The sequence below is a fragment of the Saccoglossus kowalevskii genome, chromosome 14 (genome assembly GCF_978046115.1).
Source record: "Saccoglossus kowalevskii chromosome 14, keSacKowa6.1, whole genome shotgun sequence".
Lineage (NCBI taxonomy): Eukaryota > Metazoa > Hemichordata > Enteropneusta > Harrimaniidae > Saccoglossus > Saccoglossus kowalevskii.
Window position 1 is genome coordinate 29,804,542 of NC_140654.1, and position 25,202 is coordinate 29,829,743.

A 25,202-nucleotide genomic window follows, 5' to 3' on the forward strand; every position below is an offset into this window, starting at 1 on the left:
ATAAGAAACCTGCACAGAAGCCCATAGCATGTATTTACAGAATGTAAGGGACCGGCCATAAGAAACCTGCACAGAAGCCCATGGCATGTATTTACAGAATGTAAGGGACTAGCCATAAGAAACCTGCACAGAAGCCCATAGCATGTATTTACAGTAAGTAAATAACACCGAATAAACGGCAAGGTAAAGACTATGTCTAATTATAGTAAACACGTACTGCGTGCGTAACTCGAACCGGCGCTCGTGTACGGCACCTAATCGCCTAGCTTCACGCCACTACACGTCTTCCCCTCGGCCACCGGGCATCCCCAAAAAAGGATTAGGTGCCGTACGCGAGCGCCGGTTCGAGTCACGCACGCAGTACGTGTTTACTATAATTAGACATAGTCTTTACCTTGCCGTTTATTCGGTGTTATTTACTTACTTTACTTCCTATGTCGACAGCAACTATGAGTTTAAAATTATTTCTCAGTACTTATTCACTGTTACAATGCTGTACCATTACTTTCACCATCCTACTACAGCCAGATCTGAAGGCCTTTGCCGCATTCTGGCCACGCTGTGTGGCGCGGATCGCGTGGACGGGTTTCATGTTCTCTGCACGTAATAAGCTCGGTTATTAAGCATCCTTTTTTGGGGATGCCCGGTGGCCGAGGGGAAGACGTGTAGTGGCGTGAAGCTAGGCGATTAGGTGCCGTACGCGAGCGCCGGTTCGAGTCACGCACGCAGTACGTGTTTACTATAATTAGACATAGTCTTTACCTTGCCGTTTATTCGGTGTTATTTACTTACTTTACTTCCTATGTCGACAGCAACTATGAGTTCATGTATTTACAGGTTGTGATAGTACTACTATGCAAATTATCTTTTTCCTTCACCTAGTTTTGAGCTACTTTTTTCTGACATGATGATTTTGCTGTACATTTATTGCTTTTCTCTTTCAAATATGTGTAAAATATTTTTTTTTTCTGTGAAAAATTCCTATTTTTAAATATTATAAAATTTTATAATGGTAAAAGCCTAACTAAGTCCCAAAACATGCAAGAAATCTTGTTGAAAGCACTTAATGGTTTAGATGTGATTGTATTGATATTAACCAAGACTACATATAGGAAGTATGATACAGTGACTCAATAGCAAGTCTCATCAAATTTAGTAATCAATGGTCAATTTAAAACAGATTATTCTCATAAATTTAATGATCAGCTTGACATGTAAATTTGTCAATTTCCGGATAAAACTGACATACTACTAACAATCAGCTGAGATGCCAGTTTATGCCATGCATATTTCCAATACATATTATTATTTTCAAACTGAAAATCATCAGGGTTTGAAATCAAACAATTAAATAATATTTGAGGAAAATTAATTACAGTCGAAAACAACAGAAAATTCCAAAGACTGATAGAAATATGTAAAGGATTATTTCTAATTATTCAAAGTTTCCAGACACACAGATGCACAATAAGGCAGCCCTGCTACACACAACACAGTGACATTCAATTCAGTTAAGTTGAACACGTAATATATTATGCAGATGTAATTTGCAACAGTGTGTGTATTTAAGTTATTAAATGGATGACTACAGACTGGTATTCAAATATTTGACGTTTGGATAATAGTTCTATAATCACCTGCTATGAAAGGAAGGTAATTAATTTAGGTCTTTTGTGCAATATTTTTTCCCCTTTCTACTGTCTGTGACATCTAGGAATAATGATTCATTCCTCATTAGCCAAATTATACTCAGATATCTAAATTATCTTTTGGTAAATAATTCTCAAATACCAAAAAGTGATTATCAAGGGACATTAGGAATGAACCATTAGAAACTCGTGGAGGGTGATAGTAGAATTGGATATCATTAAACAAGCAATCTGTCAGCTGATATAGCTCCACTGCATTGTTGAAAATATCATTTTTAGCAAAAATATTCACTAAAATAATATTATCATCAAAAAATGAGCAAATATGTCAGTGGTCCACTAAAGGTGGCTAAATGTAAAATATCAAAGCAATTGGACTAGCCCAAAATGACAAAAATTAGAGAATTGAAGGTATCATCACAAAATGAACAAAGATGACTGATATCCACCCGAGGTAGAGCTAGCTGTTCAACAAAGTCAACAGCGGAACTAACAACAATCCCGCGATTGTGTGCAAAGTCTTAAAACTGATAAAATGCATCAATATACTTTATTTGTAAAGGGCAAGAGCTGTGTAACTTTTTGTCTTCCAAATAGTGTTTCATTCTCTTCCGCAGTCGTGTCCACTGTTTCAATAACCGCGGGTTATCTAGGTCACCAGAACAGTGGACGCACTGACAAATCACGCAAAAAAATTTGGGGAGACATGAGATGTCTTGGGACTTTCTACGAGATTTCAGCATCTATTGCAGAATAAGATCTAATACCAGAATGGATACTGCACCACATGGTTTGGGAAATCATAGTTAATGAAACTAAGTCAAGTAACATGTATGTACGCATTGTACATACATGTTACTTAAAAGGGGAATAAAATACCACTTGAGTGAAAGAATAGATTAACTTACGCATGACAGGAAGTACAAACTTATCGTTTCCTGTTAGCTGACTTAGCTTCTCTCGATAGATAGCTTTACCGATATTCTCTGGGCATGATAAGATAAATATAGGCCTTGCATATGGTCCTCTTTTGTTGACGCCACCTATAATAAATAGTATTATGGGATATTGGTGAGAACTATTATGGGATGTACAAAATACCAGTATTTCAAATCATATTGGCCTAAGTAACTAAGCTAAGATGTCGGTGATACTTTTGATATTTCTTTTTCCATTTACTTAGATGTCACTTTGGATTAATTTAAAAAGAAAATGTGTCACTGTCACAGGATATGATCAAAATGTAAGAAAAAGTAACAACAGTGATGACAATCAAGAATAAGGGTCAGATCATTAATTATTAGGAGGGATGACAGAATTTAGAGACAGATTCATTTTTTCTTCCAAGAATTTACCTATTCTTCTTCCCTGCAAGAAATGATGGTCTTTTGTCACTGTCTAGGCAAACATGAAGTGATGTAAAAGATGTAAAAGGTTCAAAAATAAGTTATATATCTCAAGAGCCATTTTTTTTATTCATAAAAGTAATTATAGGCAAAATAGCAGATACTTAGGCTGTGAAATTCTGAAGCTTGTTATTTACCGTTTTTAATTTACCAAATTCGAAAATTGCCAATGCAAATTTAAAAGCACTGAGACTGCTCAGTAATTAGCAAGGAACTGTAATGAACGTATCCATAATTTCAAATATAGCATCTCTCACAAGCTCTCAAAGGCAGTTACCATGACAACCAATTGAAGCACTGCGAATGCAAAACACAGTGCGAGGCACAATAGCGGGGGAGTTGTGAGGTATTGTCGAAAACCTATTTTTCCAGTCAGATGGTTATTATATTGCTTTTGCAGACATTATGGAAAAACATAAAAGCTGTCTGGTATGTACGTCACGCAAAACTCACTCAAAATCGATAATAACACGACTTCCAAAGATTTTCATTGCATATTCACCTAAGGTTATTTGATCTTTTGACGAACAGAAATAGAGATACAAAAACGAATGAGATACATCGGTATGGGCAGGGTATTAAATACTTAGTGAAACTATGTAACGAGTCATACATCCTACTACGATAGCCATTTTATGACCACAATGCTACGTATAACAAATCAGAAGAAATCCAGTATGTGTTTTTCAACATACAGTATACATAGACTTGAAACATTACAGTTGTTGCGCAACCCATGTTTGAATTTTGTGTAAACTAACGATGTATTTTACACATGTTGTTTTTGTCACTATAGAATCCATATCGAATATGACGTAGCGACTGTGGCGCTTTACACATGCACAGCTAAGTTTTTATAATCTGACAATAAACTGTCGGTTTCAGCAAAAGTTTTTGATTGTCTATCTATCCACTGCAAGCCATAAACTCGCAATTAACGACATTAACATATTATTACCATACACATGGACGCTTAACTTGGATGATAAGATGAAATACTTCACATGTCACAACTTGAACGATTAGAAGAAATACTTCAAATATATTGTTATCAGGCAGATTGAGAAGAGAATCGTATACACATTACAGCAATTAACCACCTAAATAATTTTCGCTGAAAAGACATTTCAAATGTTTTGTAGTTAACTTATTTTCACTGATGAGTTGAATGTAAAATAGAAAAATAGTATATTGATTTATTTTATTTTCACTGAATCATTCCTTTAGCGCACATGGAGAAAATAAATTTCAATTAAGTATTTTACAGTATTTCACTGACTGCTATAAATAGGCTAAATTTTCATATTTAACACAAGAATGTATTGTTACCCTCACAAATCAGTGATTTAAATATCCTTGCAACATAACATCTGCTGAAATTAAACACAGTGAATGTTTTCCCTAATTTTTAAAACATAGTTAAATTATTGGTGCCCTACCCAACAAATACTAGTAAGCCACACATGGTGATCCTGAATATCAACAAATCCTAAAAAATGTTAAAGTAATACAATTTTGTTCAAATGTTCTTTCGGAATGAATAACCTGCAATGCCCTCTTACCAATACAACATTTGTTACTCAATTTTTAAAACATAGTTAAATTATCAGTGCCCTACACAACAAAATACTAGTAAGCTACACATGGTGATCTTTAATATCAACAAATCCTAAAAATATAAATGAACTGAAGAAAATGTACTACATGTATACAGTGACAATTTTTGATTCTAATATGTACATTAAAATCAATTTAGTGAAATACGTAATTTCACTAGTGGTCAGTAATTCACAATTATTGAGTAGAACATGCGTATTAAAATGACAGATGTGTCTCTGGTGGATACAAGTTGTATTGTAATGATGCAGTATATACAATACATGCAGAAGTTGGTTCATATGCATTCTACTGGAGATGCGCTAATAATGGAGTAAATATGGTACTGTATTCTTGTAATAACCTTATTAGTATACATCTTTTCCTTCCAAGTGAATGCCATGGGAATGCCGAAATCCAAAATGTTTAGAACAGAATCAGGAAACTACTTTGTGCTGAGTCCGGTCAAACTCTGGTGGCGGCTATGTTTGTTTTTATTATCAGAGAAAACTTACACGCGTAACCATTCCATATTTGGAGCTCACATTTCCTAATATAGTAGGTTGACCCCCCCCCCCCCCGTACAATACTGCAAAATTACGGCACGCTCTAACTTATAGCCTTACGGTCACAGATGTATAATAATATAAAATAGTTGTGAACAAGTAGGAGATTTTGACTCTCACAATTCTGATGTTTTCAATCCACTGATAAAAACTTTAATTTTTATTATCATCAATATAACTGACATTCAGGCTATTTACAAAAATATAAAACAGGTGAGATGCATGATGGGAAAAATTTCCTTCCACCATAATGGGATATTCTTCAAAGCGCAAACCTAAATTACAACCATATAACATCCCAGAAAGTAGCGCACACGTAGAGGAAATCAATTTACTGAAATGCTCGTATAAAAAAAAAATATTTCCGAGATTATCGTTTACTGAAAGAAGAAAGTTCGACCCTTGAAACCAGTAAATCCGCTTGAGTCTAGCTTCACAACTGCCAATTATAATGCACATTTTTAATATAGATATGTGGATGTGAGTAGCATTCAAATACCATACACATATCTAGCAGGCAAAGACTGCTTTTTGTTCCCATTGTCATCTATGACAGATGTGCAGTAAAATAATGAGGTACACGTACATGTGTTCCTGAGATTGATCAGCCATCATTATTGCTTAAGTCTAAGCAATCAAGTTACTGTTATATACTTTATTCTCACTCAGAATTTATTTTCGTTATTTTCATTGGAGGGATGATTTAGTGATAATAAAATAATGTATTTTATAGTATGAGGCATGCATGAACATATTATTGGATGTGTCATGAATATTAATTACTTCATCTTGAACATATGGTACAGGAAATATAATTGAAGACTTTTTATATAACAGATAGAAGGGAAAAGATAAGCCATCTCTATAATGGTGGTAGCTCATGTGGTGGAGATAACACTACCTTGAAAATAAGGCAGATCTCTTGTTAATCACTACTAACTACAAGACTTATCAAAGCTCCCAGATAAAAAGGCTCTACAAATGATGAAAAATGCAAATTACAGTTTTTTTTATATCACTTTTCATTCTCTAGATATTTAACTTTTAATCAGTGTATGTAGTCCACCATCTTGATTCTCCAGCAAAGGACTATGGGTAAAGTATGACCTCATAACAACTGTTGTGAAAAATTTCATCTATAACTTTTAAAGTAGGACTTAATAGTAGAAGATAACTCATAATTTTTGAGAAAGTTGATCATAAATCACATGACAATGTTCATTGCTTTAGACAATATATTCCTCAATATTAGCAACCCAGTACCAACCATGCAAATATTAATTTTTTTCTTTTTCTACAAATGTTTCATATATTTTATACTGTACATCAATGAGAATATCTTATACAATAACCAGTTGACAGCAAATAATGGGACAACAAATTATCATTCAATTTTCATTTATATTGGCAATATCATAACTGGAAGGCTTCATTAATAAGAGAGATGCATCATGGGAGAACCTGAATACTAAAGTTAGTGATAACTTATAACCATACATCAGAACATTGCAACATTTACTTCCCAATTAGATGTTTGACTTTAGTGATGAGGCTATAAATTCTGTAATAGTAAAGATTAGTAAATCTAAAATCTTTTGAAATTTGTCATGCGAACATTTGAATTTAGAATTGTTTCAATACATTTCAAAATACATTTGATGTAACATGTAAACTTATTCTTAATTTCAAACAAAACGATAAGTGGAATGCACTGTAGTCTTATGAGGGTAGTGGGGTTCTAGCTATCCTGGCTTTTCGCTTCTTGTGATCTAAGAAACCAATAAAAGAGAAGTTCTCTCATAAACTTTAATTGCTAATTCCTTAACACTGTGCAATATAATTAGAGCAATAAATTTAACAAATGGAAAAATACATAACTAAGGTTTTTTTGAAAAATAAACTACAATAAACATTCTTAAAGAAAAAAATTATTAGTGAAATGATTACAAGATAAAATTTTCAGCACAAGAATTGAGCAGGCAGAGGTTTTATCAGCACCTGATAAGATTATTTTTATACTCATACATGTGTATGTGTGAATAGCATTATACAAAGTTTTATTTTATCAGTAGCTTAATAGAAAACTTAATAATACATTGTATGAATAATAAGACGAGTAAATCAATTAATTATGAAGTAGACTTTGTGTCTGTTTCTGACACTACTAGTTATTTCTCATTAAGAGTCATTTGTAAGCGTATGATTTAATAAAGCGTATATTAATAAAAACAGCTGAATGACTTTTTTGTCACATTATTAGCGTCGTCTCCAGGGACAACCCAATCCACAACTTATACTAATCATATTCAATACATAGACGTAAATATTGACAAGACTCATCAAGATGCATTATCTGGATTTTTTTTAATCATTATGAATGAGCGAAGATATCAAGTTGTGAATGTATGGAATGGTTATTGATTTAATTTTAGTTTTGTGTCCAGCAATCTATTTCTCCAGGAGGTCACACGACTCATTTTATGTTAGTCTGGGCTAGGGAATAGCAAAGAGTATCCATCATGCATTGCAATCAAAATTATAGAATAAATTACCGCAGTTGTCTGAGTATAAACCCCTGCTCGAGTATAAGCACCTCTCCAAATTTACAGCATTTTACAACAAGGCATATAACCCTGGATGACAATTTTGAAATAAAATATGTCAGAAATAACAGTATTCAGACACATACACTACAAATTAATGGCCATTAGTTAGCCATTTTGAGCTAGGAAAGAAATGAACTGCCAGTCTGTAAGCCATTAATTTCATATAATGAGATGTTCCAGAACCAATCAGTAGTCAGTCATACTGCAGTACATTACTAATATGAACTGGTACCTAACTATGAACACAATCAGCTAAACTATAGTGCATAGACACTATATAGATAGCAATGGTGAATAAATCAAACTTGTAGCAAAATAATGGATGTCTGAGGCCATTAAAGTCAAAGTTATATGTACTAAGATTATACGTATAAATATATATTTGATAATAAAAACGAATATATGTCATTCGGAGGTTGGGGTGCGAGAAGTATTCAACGAATCACTCAGATCTGTCCATTTTCCATTCACTGTGATATTTTACGTTATGAGTGAATTCAAACATAAAAGCAAGACTAAGGTAATAGTGCTGTGACGTCAAAGCATCATGTGTTGATTGTCAAACATGAAAGTATTTTTGAGGTATTTCCACACTTCATAATGTGCTATACACATTTCATGATGGTAAAATTTTGATGAAGTAAGGTTATCTCAACACCATATTTCTCTCTGAGTTCAGCATTTTTACATTATGCTATGAAAAATAAGGAAATTCAAAATTAAATTATTTGATTTTTGCAGCAGATGTTGATTAGAAAACTTGGCTGACATGACATGAATGATATGCTATTGCATTCTAGTTGTTTCAGATATACTTCACTCAAAACCACAATAAGATCACAACAATATGTATTATAGAATGATACCCTGAGATTATATCTATAAATCACTTTAAATTTTTGTGAATTTTGCGGGTCAGAGATTATCAAGAAGGTTGAGAAAAATTAACATTTTACTAGGGTCTTTAGTAATGAGTGACTTTTGTTGAAAACAATTCTGTGTATAACGCTCTGACTTTATGAGGCAGTCAACATTTACAGCATTGAAAACAAGCAGCCTTTCATCTGAGATACAAATGTAGCTTCGCTGTTAGCGATGCACATTTCAATTAAGAAATTGAAGATATTATTAAGAAATGAACTTGTAGTACCTATATATGTTCAATATCAAAGCAATCAAAATTGTTTTATTAAACAAGAAGTCAAAAATATCACTTTTTACCCAAAATATTCATTAGAGAATTAAAGATATCATCACGAAATGAAAAAAATTAGAAAGGGGTCAACCTGAGGTCAATTTGTACCTCAAAACACTTGGACATGTAGTTTTCATGAAAAAGTCGAAAAAGTAAAAAGTGGATGCAGGCGCTAATGACGATGGACAATCACTCATATGATAAGCTCCGCTCGACAAAGTCGACAGCGGAGCTACAAAATGTAATAAGAGGTTTACAGTAGATATACAGTAGAAATTTATAGATGTGATGATATTCAAGCATGCATAATTAATCTGCTTTGAGATGTCAACTTGAGATGAAGGATTGCAATATGATGTACTGCTTTGAGATTACTAAAGTAGATATTAAATTTGGTGTAAATAATTAAAGTGGCACTGTAACAGGATTCATGAAAAGAATATTGAAATATCACAATAATGATGTGTTCTTTCATTACAATCGTGAAAGTAATAAACGAAAGTATTATTAAATTAGTAAAACGGGATGAATTTTCATTGTCTGGACTCAAACTTTATAAGCCCCCTAGCACGCAAAAACATTCAGTTCATACAACCACACAGGAAAAAAAAAGATTCAAAATTTAAACTCTCTAACATACTAATAAATAAATGCTTAAATGATATTATCAGGACTCCCTATACTAGCATATCATTCCATTAGCCCTCCCCAAGCATAAATGTAAAGTCAGTTCATTATAGAGTGCTTACTGAGCAAACTCCCCAGCATATGAATTAAAGAACACTCATTGAGTGAACACCCTAGCATATCATAACATATTTTCAACAATACTCAGTAAACACCTTAGTGTTTAAATTGAAGAATACTCAATTAAATAATCTCCGGAGCAAATAAATTAAAGAATACCCATTGGTGAACACCTTAGCATATAAATTAATGAATACACAATGTACTTTTTGAGTGAATTCCCCAGCATATTAATTAAAGAATCCCTAACTCCCTAACTTATAAGGTAAAAGGTTCATATTGAGTGTACTCCCTAGCACATGAATTGGAGAATACTTATTAACTTAACTCTCTTCCATAAAAATTAAAGAATAAAAGTCAAATTAACTGATCATGAAATAAATTTTTAACTGTATTAATCATACAGTACCTAACTGCACAATGGTCTCAACAATCAAGGAATGTTACACACTAATCAGGAGCCCAGCAACACATGAACAACCCACTTGACAAATTGAACCCTGACAGGAAACCAGATCACATGTACACTGATAAATAACTGAAGGTTGCACTTACTTTGTACACCTTCCGGTAGATCACTCTCTGAAAGGTGATGTTGTAAATGTGCTGCTGGAGCTAGGTGTCTCTCTGTGCATGGTTCTTCACTGGCACTTCGGGGAATCCCAGGAGAGTCTGTAAAATCTGTAAATAACAACAACATGGAGTAGATTTAGACAACCATAGATCCAGTATGGGTCTGAAAGTTGGTTTCAGTATAATTGAATAATGATAATGATATATATGTTAAATTGCCTGTGAAATGCCCACCCACATCTTTCCTATTTTAGATCTGTGAAAAGTTATTGATTTTGTTGTTGAAAATGTTTACTCCTATCCAAGTAAATTTTATATATTTCTCTTGCTGCATCCACGTCCACCTATCCTGAAACAGTTGACTGTTTCCGGATTTTCGACTCTCGCCGAGGTTAAAGTGCACCACCAAATGTCAAAATATGAGAAGAAGACATACTATTCGGCTGCACTTTTATAACACTGTCATTCAACATACTTTTAAACAAAATACATTTTTCAGTCAGCGTTTTTTTTGTCTCCTTGTACCATCATATGTGTCCACTTTACCTCAGATTCTTTTTTCGAAAAACTGTCCTCGTTCATGAAAGAACAACTAGGTTTTAAAGGAGCGTCAACAACTTAAACCTGAGTGCAATACCAACTAAATAGATTCCGACCCAATCCATTTTCAACAAGAAAGAGGGAAAGAGATGTCGGGTAAATGTTTCATATGATTTGACTTTGACTGAATATCGCTTTTTAGAGACCATTTAGTTTTGCTTTATGTAAGAGGTAACAATAATTTTAATAGTGACGTGAAGACAAAGCGTCGAACAAACAGAAAATTATGCAGCACTTACACACTGCTAATTGGTTTCATTTTCGCAGGGTAAAAGTTTCTGAATTGATCAGTGATATGTGTTGAATGACAAATTCACACCTTTGTTACCTTGATCTGCGTAAAAATCATGGAATAAGTATCCAGGCTTCGACTAAGTAATTTTTTAATAAGATGTCATAATTATGACAATAATGCTAACTCAAATCCACTCTGAATTTCTCTGAATATGCGTCTGTCTCAATTATTTTTGTTATCTAATCAAACGCCGCCATTCACACGCTTGTCCTTGTCGTGACCCGACATGTTCACCCATTTAAACAGAATGTCAATTAATTTCCTCGCGGGTGTCGTTTATTTAGTAACTGTGATTTGTCAATTTTAAAAATTATTTCTCTATTTTATTGATCACTACAGTTAAATGTTTAGAAAGTCAAAATATGTTTTCTTTTTTTTAATTTTTAATTTTTTTTCTTCAGTAGATGATCGATAAAATAAAACAGTGACATGTCTAGTAACCTGCTAAATAACGAGACAATTCAGGCATCAAATTTGATTTTGAAAAACTCAGCGATGATCGACATAGGCGTGGAGAGTTCCATGGAAATAGAAGTTGACACTTCGACTGACTACCATATAAGTAATTGTGCAGTCCAGACCAACCCCGTTGTAGTTCAGTGACAGTGTACAAATGTGCGATGAGGATGATCACGGTGACCAGAAAGCTATGCCAGAAAGGACATATTTCACCTCTAACTCAACTCTGTGCGACAAACTTGATATTATGTGTTCATTACGGTCCATTCTTCCTCGATGAATAAGTACATAAGTGGCAATTTAGTCAAAGAAGTGTGCCTTATATACAGTACAGTTCTCGCGAAAGCTTTGGCTTCACTTCAGCTTCACCTTCGCTTCAGCATGGCATCATTATGGCATTGTTATGGCTTCAGCATCGCATCAATGTCGTGACATTAAAAAGTTAGGTGGTTAACGCTTCGCTTCATTGTGGCCTCATTATGGCGACAATGTGGCATCAACATCGCTTCATCAAACAAAGAAGTACAGAACTCATTTCGCCCAACCTCTCGCTCACTTCCACTTTTCAATCGCTCGCTTTTGCGACCGCTTGTTGAATTTCCGCTTTATTTTCGACTGTGCAAAAATTCGGTCTACTAAAAATTTTGTGGTTTTCATAGATCATGGTTACTAGTTTATTAGTAACCATGCATAGATGTTGAACAACCATCAAAAGTTTATTTACTTTTTGTTTTAACTATCTATAATTATATGCACGCAATCTGACCCTTTGACCTAGATTTGGCTGGGATTGACTATTTTATTTTAAACAACTTATTCTGACATGACGCACTTCTACAAAATGTATTTCAACAGAAGTACGACATGGTTGTCTGGGTTTCTTTTCCTGACTGTGTTGAGTTTACGATTTGTATAATTGTTATTTCCCCCAAGGAGAAGACAAGCCGAAGGACCATGAAGCTAAATAGAAATTCCCACGCATGGACTGAGTGAAAGAAAATATTTCTAAGGCTAAAATAAAACCTTATATCTCTGTGTATTTGTCAATTTTGCATATATTTGGTATGATTGTATTTTCGTAAATATCTGGAAAAATCTCGTCTTTCGTTAATAACTTCATTTGTTTGAAATGTCTACCGACAGTGTCCCAATAATTTGTTTCCCGGTTTGGAATATCGATCCCTGTTGGTTTCTCCAAACGGTCCCGACGTCCGTCATTCAACACATTCAGCATTTATTTATCGCAATTCATGGGGATCATGTCCCATAATTTGTGGACTGTAAAACTAAATAGTTAAACAAGTATTATTTATTATATATTTTTTTTACCTCGCGAAACTACAACACAGCGTAGAGTTGTCGTGGTGAAACAGTCGCCTTGAAATCGATGGAACTTCAATTATCCATTTCTCACCTTGAAATAAAATAAAAAAATTCGTAGAGCATCAGGGGTTATATCATTAACCAGTCTTACCAATCGCTAGCTTTATTTTATTCAGTCAAATCCAAGTGCTATTCGATTTTTACAGGGTATGTGGCTCGTTTTTATTCGAAAATATTTTTTGTGAGAATACTTTTAAAGTACATATAGATCGGGCTCAGGTTGAAAATTGGATGTAAAATGTTACCAGACCGACGCCATCACAACCATCCAATCATAGTTAGAAATGTACGCACTTGTTTTGAAACTTTGTATCAAGATGGCAGGTGACAACACCGACACACCAGGCGGCGTACGTGTGTTTTGCATGTATCAGTAGTCTGGGCATGGGACTCGGCTAAAACTAAATGAAACACATAAAATGAACGAAAATAAGGTAATTTTATAACAAGAACAGTTTCATTTTGTATAGCAAATTGAGTTGTATCCGAACGACGATTGCATCGTGTGATTTAAATTTATCACGATTTTCCTTGCAGTCAATATGACACTTGTCACCTTGCAGATTGCAATGTACTTCACAAAGTTTTTGGTACCCAATACTCGCAACATTAAATAATTAAACAAGATATCTTTTTAAAATGTCATTTTACTCTTGGTATTTTATTCCCCTTACCACCTTGAATTTCAAATGGATTACATATCGAACTTATGTACATGTGTTTTTCTCTACTGCCTTTCCGTGTGAAAATAATGAGGTCATACTCATGTCACAATACTTTGAAGCTGATGCCAAGTTGATGCCATGAGACTGCGAAGCTGAGATCACGATGATGCCACAAAATAAGCGAGGCGAACACAGCTTCAATTTTCAATGATGTGAAGCTGATGCCACAATGATGCGATGCTGAGGCGACAATGAAGCCATGTGTAGGCGACAATGATGCCACAGAAGCCAAAGCTTTCACGAGAACTGTACTGTACATGTATCGGCAATGCAAGCTGCCCAGCAAGTTCCCCTTCTGACGTCACAAGGGGAATTTCTGTATACAAATGAGAAACTAATGAGGAGCCTCATTTTAAAATACACAAAAATAAAACCTGTTTTTTTCGTAAAAATATTTTATGCTTAGAAACATAACAATTAGTAATATTGATGTACCAATGAATGATTTTAGGTGAGAAGATAGCAGGTATTTTACGTACAGGCACTTTAAGGTGCCAAAAAAAGTAAAATAAGTTAAAAGTTAATCTGTGATTTAGGCATTCTCTAAATATTACAAAGCATGCTACTTTAACAACCTATATATCATCTCATAAATATTGGTGATTATGGTAGTGCATATGCCATACCAATGTTTGTCTAAGGGATTACATTACGGGTCAATTTTATAAGTCAAAGAAATCTAAAGGTGGTTTAACGCTTTGCGAGGGTCCCAGGTACACATTTATGCTAGACCGAGGTTTTTGTGTGAATCTACAAGAAACCTGCATCCATGTTATAGTTTTCTAGTTACAGCGTGTCAATATTGTCCAATGAATTGTTGTTAGCTTGTCTGTAGATATTTGGTCGTAGCTTGAGAATATCAGTGTTATGAAAATCCTGCGCAATTTACAATCCATTCGTGTGACCATGGTGTGACTTTTAGTGTTAAAAAAATGATGTTTTCAAAAGTTATAGCGAAAATGGTACTCCCTTAAACAAACATTGTTATGGCATATGCCATGTATGTAAATGTGTCGAAATGGGCGTAGTGCGAGTGGCTAGTGCTAGTAGCACTAATCCGAAAAAGTACTAGATCTAGTGCTAAAATGGCACTAGATCTAGTGCTAAAATGTGCACAGTGCGAGTGGCATTGTTATCGCATTGTCAACGACGTCGAATAATAGGAGGGGCATCAACAACCACTTTCATATGCAAACTACAAACAGTATAAAACATCGGCAATATACGCGAGATGTCCATAATAATACTTTCTTTATATGCCGTCGTAAATTAGCCATCCGAAAATCGCCTGGGGATTTCACGGCTGGTGGGCACTTATTTTGGGCTCAGAATTTCAAAAAATAATCATCAAATATTTTTTGAGGACTTCCATTTTCATCATTGAAGTATCTAACTAGTGTACGCAGACTTTCAACACCGTCAGTTGGGCCACCAAAGACGAAAGAAACTATTGCAGAATTAACAATAATAATTAATAATTCTTGTTGAATTATAAAGTAGACCGCCTGCAATTTCATTACAATATCGCCCAGTGTCATTTTTCAAATACATTTGTTTTTATTTTATTGGTAACGAAAGTATATTCTCAACGAAGTTTCAAATAAAAACGAACACAACTGCATTGTGTAGTAGCAAATGATTCTGGTTGCGCAATCCGGTCATGCTGCGTCTCACAATTGTTGAATATTATTCAGTAGTGATTATAATAATGCACAAAAAATAAATTCGTTGAATTGTTATGAAATTCAAATAAAATTCACTTAGTTTCATCGTAAGCAAATGATTCCGATCGCATATAAACGCTCGATGCTGTAGGGTATCCGCCATGTTTCTTTTGTATGAGTTGAGCTAATAGGTCAAATCGCTAATTAACCAATCAAAATGCTGAAGGATGCCCATGTGTTCAAATCACCATAGCTCATTTAAATAGATTGAACGCAACGCGGAAGAGATTTGCCGATGTTGTAGTACGATATTTTGGCTTGGATTTTGATGGGAAAATGGCATGATTTTTTTTTTCAAGTCAAAAAATAGCTGTTTTCAAAAGATGAACTGAGCATCAGAAGAATAATTTAATATTGTTTACAGTGATAGCAGCTCTTTGTCCACACGAAGCTTACCCATTCACGCTTGTAACAATAAACACGCTCTTGAATAAAAATTTAAATCACCGTCCGTGTTGAGGGACGGTGCTTAAATAGACTATTGTAGGCGTCCGGAAAGATTGAAATGTCTAAAAAATTACGCCAAAATATTTAAAAACTGCCGAAAAATCGCCGCATTACGAAACTACGGTTATCACGTATGCGCACTGGGTTTGTTTAGCTGTGAAGGGTTAAAATACGCATTTCACAACCGGAAATTCAAACTTGTAACTTCACAGATTTCGCATGTTTTAATTATTAGCAACTGTAACAAGAACAAAATTTCGAGAGTCTAGAACAAACAATCCTAAGGACTCCTAAAAAATACTATTGCTGAGAAAGTGTCTAGACATATATTATATGGTCATGTTAAAACATCAGCGAGGTTATATCATATTCCGCTAACTGGTTACTTGTGTAAGCAATCGCAAACTATCATTGGCATCAAAGATGAGCTAGACAGTGTCCTTATCAGGATTAACTTGGGTTGAAACGAAAGGAAATAAGCCAGTTAAGAGGCTTAAATGGCCACTTGAGAGGGGTTGTCGCTGCTTCCGTTAGTACCTCCTTGCATAGACATTCTAAGGTCTATGCTCCTTGGTACAATGTAACAACAGGATTGCGTGAATCCACTTTTATAATTGGTTGATTATGTCCGCAAAGGTCAATGTCATGACAACCAGACAACGGTTCATTTTCTGTCTGGTTCCCAGCGGTACTGAGCGACATGCCCATTCACAGGTCGCCGTACACACAAAATCCACCAAGCTTTACAGGGACCCGGGACTTAGACTAGGAGTATACACATTTTTTTATTTAGTTCACATATGGCATCATAATTTCATTTTCGAAGATCTATTTTCATTAAGTGTGGCGCCGACTAGAAATAAAACGGCACGTCAGCGATTTAAAAAAAAATCAACGCTGAATTCCACCATTTACATATAAGTTACAAGTTTATATCCACCGAAGCTGAAAACACAAACTTCCACACAATACGATTTCATACAGTGTATCTATTCACAATTTGTAAAAATTGCGAAGTTTGACCTGCAGTTTCACTGTCCGTGGAGCTAGTTTCCCGCGTTGTTTCAAAGGTCTCTTTTAGTAACCGTGATTACGACAAACGTGGACAATGACATTCATGTACATTCTCAATTTTCCCACTGCAGCACATTTCCCAATGAATGAAAGATACAACAATTTACATAAATATTAATTCATTTTCGGACAATTACGGGATGTCTCGACGTCGTTGACAATGCGATATCAATGCCACTCGCACTATGTACATTTTAGCACTAGATCTAGTGCCATTTTAGCACTAGATCTAGTGCCATTTTAGCGCTAGATCTAGTGCCATTTTAGCACTAGATCTCGTGCCATTTTAGCACTAGATCTAGTACTACTGTAAAGGGGGTAATTATTCACTGGGTTTTAATTTAGCTTATTTCGCTGACTGGAAAATGCGCTAAATTAAAACACAGTGAATATGTAAAATTTCGCATAGAACACATTATCTAAATGACGAAACCGTGAATTTAAAACCCACTGAATATGCCTGAAATGGTAAATCAGTGAAATTTAAACCCAGTGAAAATTAGTCATTTTACAGTATTTCGGATTAGTGCTACTAGCACTAACCACTCGCACTACGCCCATTTCGACACATTTACATACCTCCATATGCACTACCTTATTTGCCTATATCTAAGCTTTCAGAACAAGTATAGGTTGTTATAGTAGCATGTTCAGTAATTTTTTAGAAAATGTATGAATCACAGATTAATTCTTAACTCCCCTACCCCTATTTGTAACACAGAAAGCAATTAGCAAGGGACGCTAGGGGATGTGTGCAAAAGACATTGATTGGTCCGCAAAAAACAAAGCTGTGGTAGGTAAACAAAGCTGTGATAGGTCAAAATAAACGAGCTGTGATAGGCTGAAGGCAAGACGGCCAGAATCCGGATTAGACTCCAAGCTCAGGGCGTTTTACAAAATCGATTTTAGCAAGCCAAAATCACACTTGCTAATGTTCTGGAAAAGAGATATGCAATCCGCTGAGTACCTGGACATTTTTCAGATAAACAGGACAAAGGCATTCAACAGATCTTGTTTATTATCATCTACAACCTTGGAAAGAATTAATTTGCACTACTGTTAGTAGGGTATGAGTGTACATAAATTACAGTGGTATGCTTATGATCAAAGTAAGTCTTATTTTAATGATCTACTATACAATAAATGCAACTTTTGGTTTATATGCACTTCTATTGGAGATGTATTTCTAATAAAGTAAATGATGCTTCAGGCATGAATAAAATTGGCCCATCTATATTTACGACCGAATCACACAACACTGGAACCAAATAAAAAAAAGAGATTAATATGGATTTGTGTTAGCCAATAGGTGACCTCTGTTAGTGCGAGATCTTGCGTATTGTGTGAAAAAGCACACACCAAAAACACCTGCTGCAAAAATTGAATGATTTGATTTTGTACTTTAATTTCCCCTTTTTTCAAAGATCAATGTTGGTCTTTGAGAGAAGACTATGACATTGAGATATCCTTACTTCATCAAAATTGACCCCCATCAAATGTGTATAGGGCATTATAAAGTGTGAAAAGACCTTTGGCTATTACAACACCATTGTTTGCCTGTTTTTAAATTCCATTATATGCACAACGCAGGATCTAGCAGGGAATGGAACATTGTATTAAAAGCGCCACTAGTCAGCCATCCTGTTTTGAAAACAGATATACCAAACAAATGATATATTTCCAATATGAAATAATGAACACTTCACCATTCAAGACAAGAAATTGAATTAATTTCTTAGGACATGCGATAAGATCTACAGCCTGGGACTATACCTACATGTATATGCTTTATATATATGCCTATTTTTTTTCTACTGAAAACATTTTATTGCACTTAAACCAGAACCACAAATGTATTTCCTAAATGGATGCAAAAAGATTTTATTCCAATGTCTTATTACATGTTCATAATTTTTAATTTTCTACAACCCAGATTATCAGTTTAAAATATTATTAAATTATTCCAACCACGTGTTTTATCTATAGAGTTAGCATTATCTCGGCAGATCATAGGTGAAATGTTGGAGCAATATAAGAGTGAATTAATTTTCACTGGCACATGTGATTTGCATGACATAGAAAACATGCAATATGGTGGAAACTATTAGACCAAAAACAAATTTCTGGTCAATTTGTTTTGTAAAATTAGTGCACCAGGAAGGTTTTATTATTATTCAAAAATTTAAAAAAAAATTCTGATGGTGGCCCCAGACTCTATATTTTATTGAATAGTTCTGGAATGTATATCATAACAATTGTTAATTTGGACTAATTCCTTAATCCAACAATATTTGTTTAACTTACGGTTTCTTATTTGATGCTTGTACTGGATATTGTAATGAACTTAACCATGACTAATACGCCAAGACCATCAAATGGCTTATGTTCACAGCCTAAGTTAACACAACACATTACATGTCAGAAACTGCACTGAAATCAACAACAACTTGCCCACTGGTATGTGCTCTTATATTCAATACAAGCGCCAATTGAAATAAAAGCTTTATTTAAACATGTCTACCAAGACATGCACTTGCATACATAGACCCTAATTGTACAATGCACAAACGAAAAATACAATTTGGTTGAAAACTCAGCAGGAGACAACATAGGAGGTCATAGTTAGGTTAAACCCAGGTCATTTGGGGGTCACGACATGGCGCTGCACTGCACTTTACAATGTCCATACAAGCATGTACTGACAGATGTATAAAAGCTTACATTGTACACACTAAAACATTGCCACTTCAAATTTCTAGTTTTAGTATGTATTAGGAGAGAAATTAGTGGTTTATAAGAACAGCTCACTCAGAAACAGAATGAAAAACAGTGAACAAATTCCAATATTCAGTTTACATGCCCAAACAAAAATTAAAAAACAAATCGCTTTTCGATTATCTATTAATTTCATGCCATGATTCCATGTCTACATATTATACCAAAAATAAAACATTAATATTGTAACATGCTATCCAGAGAACTTAAATATTGGTATTAACACAAAGATGATTTTTTTAGATTGTATTGCCTCAGGGAATTCATTCTCTGACGTAAGAGCTAGAGATTTGATGTATTACGTACAAGATGTGAGTACAATATTTTGAATTATCATTCTATTCCGACTGGAATACTGAATTTAATTACATTTTACATACAAGTCCAGTATTCTGTTATGTGTCGAGATATGAATGAATTACATGTCCACGAAGCTCTGGATCCTGCTATTAATTCCTGGAGTCAAATTTGACTAATGTTCAATGTGACAAAAATAATTTTTATTTTTTCATATGTAGCACAATTAAAAAAATTATAAATATAACTAAAACTTATTTAATTATGAAACAGATATATTCTAACATTCTGTCAGAATAATAATAATAATACAGAACAGTGAAGCCATAAAAGATCAAATGTTCAGACTTAATTATGATGTCTGGCCATGATTGCTAGAGCATGGGGTCAAGGAGTCGTAAGGAGTGTTGTCAAAAGTGTTTAATAAATCATCTACAATGCCTGTTTTCATCATATATATGACTTGTACAAAACAGATGATTTTTGTTCAAACAGTGTACAGATGACAGACATGACAAAAACCGTTCGCTGTATGGGCATGTACCACCTGCAGGAGTCAACAACATCAAACAAACAGTAAATTCACACAGTATTCCTTCAATACTACGCGACTTGATGCAAAATATACAAAAAAAAAACAGATTCTTCATTTGCTTTTAAAAGAGCATACAGCAAATTAAATAAGAGCCCAATAAATGGACAGAATTAACTGAAATTCAAGTATTTCAATACCAAAAATCAGCAGTAACCTAAAGCATACAGACTACCAACTCTTGTTTTAAAAACACTTAATATATTTAAACATTAGCAACTCAATTGAATAAATAAAAAACAATTACAATCTTTCTAATTAGAGCATCCTACACAAATTGAGCAATGATGTATATTTCAAACTTTAAATTTAAGCTTGGCTAAAAGTACCACCATAACATGATGGCCGAGACACCTAATACTGTAAAATACTTTATTTTTGCTGAAAGAATGATTCAGTGAAAATTCAACTCAGCGAATACACCTTTTGTCCTATATTTTACATTCAACTTGCCAAAAATCGATAAAATTGAATTCCATACAAAGCCCCCAAAATGTCTTTTCAGCGAAAATTAATTCCAGCTAAAATAAAGTATTTTACAGTATTACTAGTACCATGGGAATACCAGATATTCAAAATGTTTCTTAGAGGAAAATTTAATGTTAATTTCAAACCATGTTTTTTTTTACAGTATCAAATAGGTAGAACTAAATACAACTTGAAACCACATGAAATGGAAATAAACACTAAATATTGAGAATTTACAGAATTGTATTGTATTAAAAATTTAATTTATTGCAAATAGTTTGAAATATTGTGTACAGTTTGATGAAAGAAGACTGCCAAGTATCAATAAATGAATACGAAAGTGTTGCTTCATTTTCAAAATATATAATACAGGGTTACTGCTACCCATTCTACATGTATATCTATAATAATCTCCTACCCAATGTTGAGTTGCTAAACTTAAAATTAATTTGGCTATATGTTTTACCGTATTACTCTCAGTGCAACAAAAGTTTTCCCTTCATTCAATATTTATAAATTTCAATAGCAGTTGAATCCAACCAGCCAATCAATGAACAGTATGTCCCAACATCATTTGAAAACATTCCAATTTATTTGAATCAGCCAATAGAAACTTTTCGTTACAAGTTTAAATAGTGAAATTTATAAATATTTATAAAAGGTAAGCCTTTGTTGTGCTGATAGTACTCATATATGGTTGATGTGAGATTCATGACAAAACAGTAACTTGATGACCAGGTTGGGCTCAAAGTTTTTCCAACCTATAGGAGGCCCTATTTAACTGATTGTAATAAGTCAGGATGAACACAGGTACATGACATTGACATTCAAGCTTTCACAATATCAATTATAATCTCATAATTTACCAATTTAATAATAACATGTCTACTTAGAGAATAAATGATCTCAATTTATGAGATGCATATCTTTGTATCTATCTAAGGAGGAAATTACTCAAAATGTGAATGAAAACATTTTTTTCATACTGTTTTTTTTTTATAGGAAAATACTGAATAATAATAATGTGGAAAGGTAATTCTTGTGTTTCTATGTCCATCGAAACCATACTTAAGTAGAAATTGAATCCAATGAAGTTGAAACGAATTGGTATTGTTCGTAGTTACACACCTGAGTGGCGGAGAATTGAACAGATCTTTAGAGCTACCACGTCAGCAATACAAATTTACTGATGAGTAAGCCACACAGGGTCCTAAGTATTCAGTCAGCACAAATTCATTACATTTTTTTTTTCTCTTCAATATCCAGCACTAGTACTTCAGCTTAGAATGTTTGGTGGAAATCTATAAGACTATAACTGGCTTCATCCTAAAAGTAATGTTTACCAACTAATTATACATTAAACATACATGATGTTAGAAATGAGTTTTATCACATGTCAAATTAAATGTATCTAGCCAACAAAAGGATGCTTAGAAGTGACTCAACTGTCATTTAAATAATTAATCAAATGTAGAATCTGATAAGAATCAAGAAAAATGACAAAATTTTGATTCTCAAATAGTTAATTTAGAATGATAGTGCAAATGCTTTCATTTCACAAATTTTTCACAAAATTTACCAGTCAATAAAAATTGAGTTCTTCAGGCAGGAAAGTGATTTTTGTGAAATTTAATAACCCCCATATCATGAATGCCTTCAAGTTATCAAACCGTGACATGATAACATTTTTGTGTATAATCACTACAGACTGGTCATTGTATGTGCTACTAGTACTGTACCAACACATACCATGCTATGTATACATGGTAATGGGAGGCTATATTTACAAGAAGACAGTCACTTCACAGTATACCTCATATGTAGAAGACAAAGTTCAACACAAAGCCAATGGCAGGAAAACAGACATTACTGGTAATTAAGTTTGACAACCAACTCAAACACTGCAGGCCACACCCAAGGTTCTTTGTGTATTCTACCTGCACAATTCTACTTATAATTTGTTTTAATATGCGATATGAATTAATTATGAGAGTAAATTTCTGAAAATAATTATTTATTCATAATATTGATTTTATCGCCAACTTACTGTTTACTCGTGTTTAAGAAATAATATTTCTATGGATAGATTATGAATTGGTCGGCAGTATGGGGTAGCTTTAGTTGTCTCCGGAGTTGTCTCTGTCCATCTTAAAATCGAAAACTGATAGATGTTCACTTACCCTGGGCTCCGTGTATGGGTCCGCTATTTGATCTACGTAATGGTGACGGTGGAGGGTTTACTGTTTTTTCCGTGTTCGGTGAAGGTGGTTCAAGATATGATCTGGAAGGGAGAGATAGCGACCCGGAAGTGCGAGAAAGAGAGGCGCCCGTCGGAGCATCGTCGTCACAGTCGCCGTCCGATGATGGTGGTATAAGTTTGACGGGTGGTGGAGAAAAGTATTCATTTGTAAACGGGTTCAGTTGTGGGTTGGACGTATTACTGATGGTGCTGGTGAGACCAAACGTTGCCATGGATTTTACAAATGTTCTTTTCTCACGATGTTGTCCTTAGGTTCGCTTCACTTGAAGAAACGGATGATCAGACTCGACCAGATCCAGTCGATCTCTGACGACGAGTGTAAATTTTTAGAAAGATTGTCGTATCTCGCGACGCCTTACGGAGTTTTTTTCAGCCTACACGGCAATTGCGTGGGAATTTTGCCGTAGTTCACATGCCTGGGAGCTTGGGACGTCCTGTGGTGTACACAACATACAGCAGCATGTTCATACTGAATATACCATACACGTTTAAACTCAAACGCCAACGAATAAACTCTCTTGTCGTCAGCAGACCTTTCTGAAACGTGAGGTCAAGGGAAACTACGTCGAGGAGATATACGCCCTCAACGGAGTGTTTTCATTGATTTTCGTTTTAGGAATAATTAATTCCAATATGTTATACAACTTTCCAGGAAGTCAAAGTTACGGCGTGTTAGATATCACGTAAACTTTCACGTGTGCTTCTCGACTGATTGTAAACTTTATTGACATTGTACCCTCTTTAGGGTATTAAATTGATTATAATAAAGTAAATATGTTTTTAGAAAAAAACACATAAACAATTAAAAATAAATGATCAGATAAAGCAAAGTAAAATACAGTAATTACTAAAATAGCTAAATAATAGAAAAAAATTAAAATCACTACTAGTATCAGAAATAAATATGTATAATGTAAATATCGATGTACCAATGGACGTCACACAAATAAAATTCTCTTCTATCGACTTACAACCCTCGTCCGATCGCATGGTTCTGTATCACACTCCCACGTGTGTTAAGACTTCAAAAGTGTCCTTGACTTCAAAAGTGTCCCAGAGCGTAAATGCAGTAAGATAGGAGGCTTATGCTCGGTGTGTATCCCATGTGACGATGTAGTAAGTCAGCATAGTGAAATGACAGCAATGCTAGCAGACACTAAACATCGAAGAGATATATAGTTTATTATATAAATATTAGGTTATAAATAAATGATATATACAGGTCGTAACCTACAAAATAGTTTTATAACCCTTCACATTTTAAACAAACACAATTAATATTATTTATAATTTAATATTTATAACATATTAAAGTTTCGTTTAGAGATTGTTAAGATTTAGTGACTGAGGCTAATTTGAAAGTGTGATAAAAATTACTTCAAATATGTATTTCTAGTGCGAGCAAAATAAATGCAAAATATTAAATTGAAAATATTAAGGGACACTTTTGAAGTCATATTAATTTGTTATATTCATGAACAAGTAATGGTGACATACATGCAAATTATCAAATTAAAACTATTAAAGAACACTTTTGAAGACATGGCGACACTTTTGAAGTCATATTAATTTGTTATATTCATGAACAAGTAATGGTGACATAAATGCAAATTATTAAATTAAAAATGTTAAGGGACACTTTTGAAGACATGGGGACACTTTTGAGGTCATATTAATTTGTTATATTCATTAACAAGTAATGGTGACATAAATGCAAATTATTAAATTATAAATATTAAGGGACACTTTTGAAGACATGGGGGAC

The 25,202-nt window shown here is 34.0% G+C and overlaps 1 protein-coding gene across 1 annotated transcript in view; it reads right to left on the reverse strand.

The window, feature by feature from the left end:
* LOC102806997 (uncharacterized) overlaps positions 1-23,963 on the reverse strand; it is a 74,713-nt gene extending 50,750 nt beyond the window's left edge. Inside the window, exons 1-3 of the mRNA XM_006821180.3 lie at positions 23,358-23,963; positions 10,321-10,446; positions 2,558-2,692 (exon numbers count right to left, since the gene is read on the reverse strand). Coding sequence (XP_006821243.1) covers positions 2,558-2,692; positions 10,321-10,446; positions 23,358-23,649 — 553 coding nt within the window. The 5' untranslated portion in view covers positions 23,650-23,963. The remainder of the gene's footprint in view (positions 1-2,557; positions 2,693-10,320; positions 10,447-23,357) is intronic.
* Between the last annotated feature and the right edge of the window lie 1,239 nt (positions 23,964-25,202).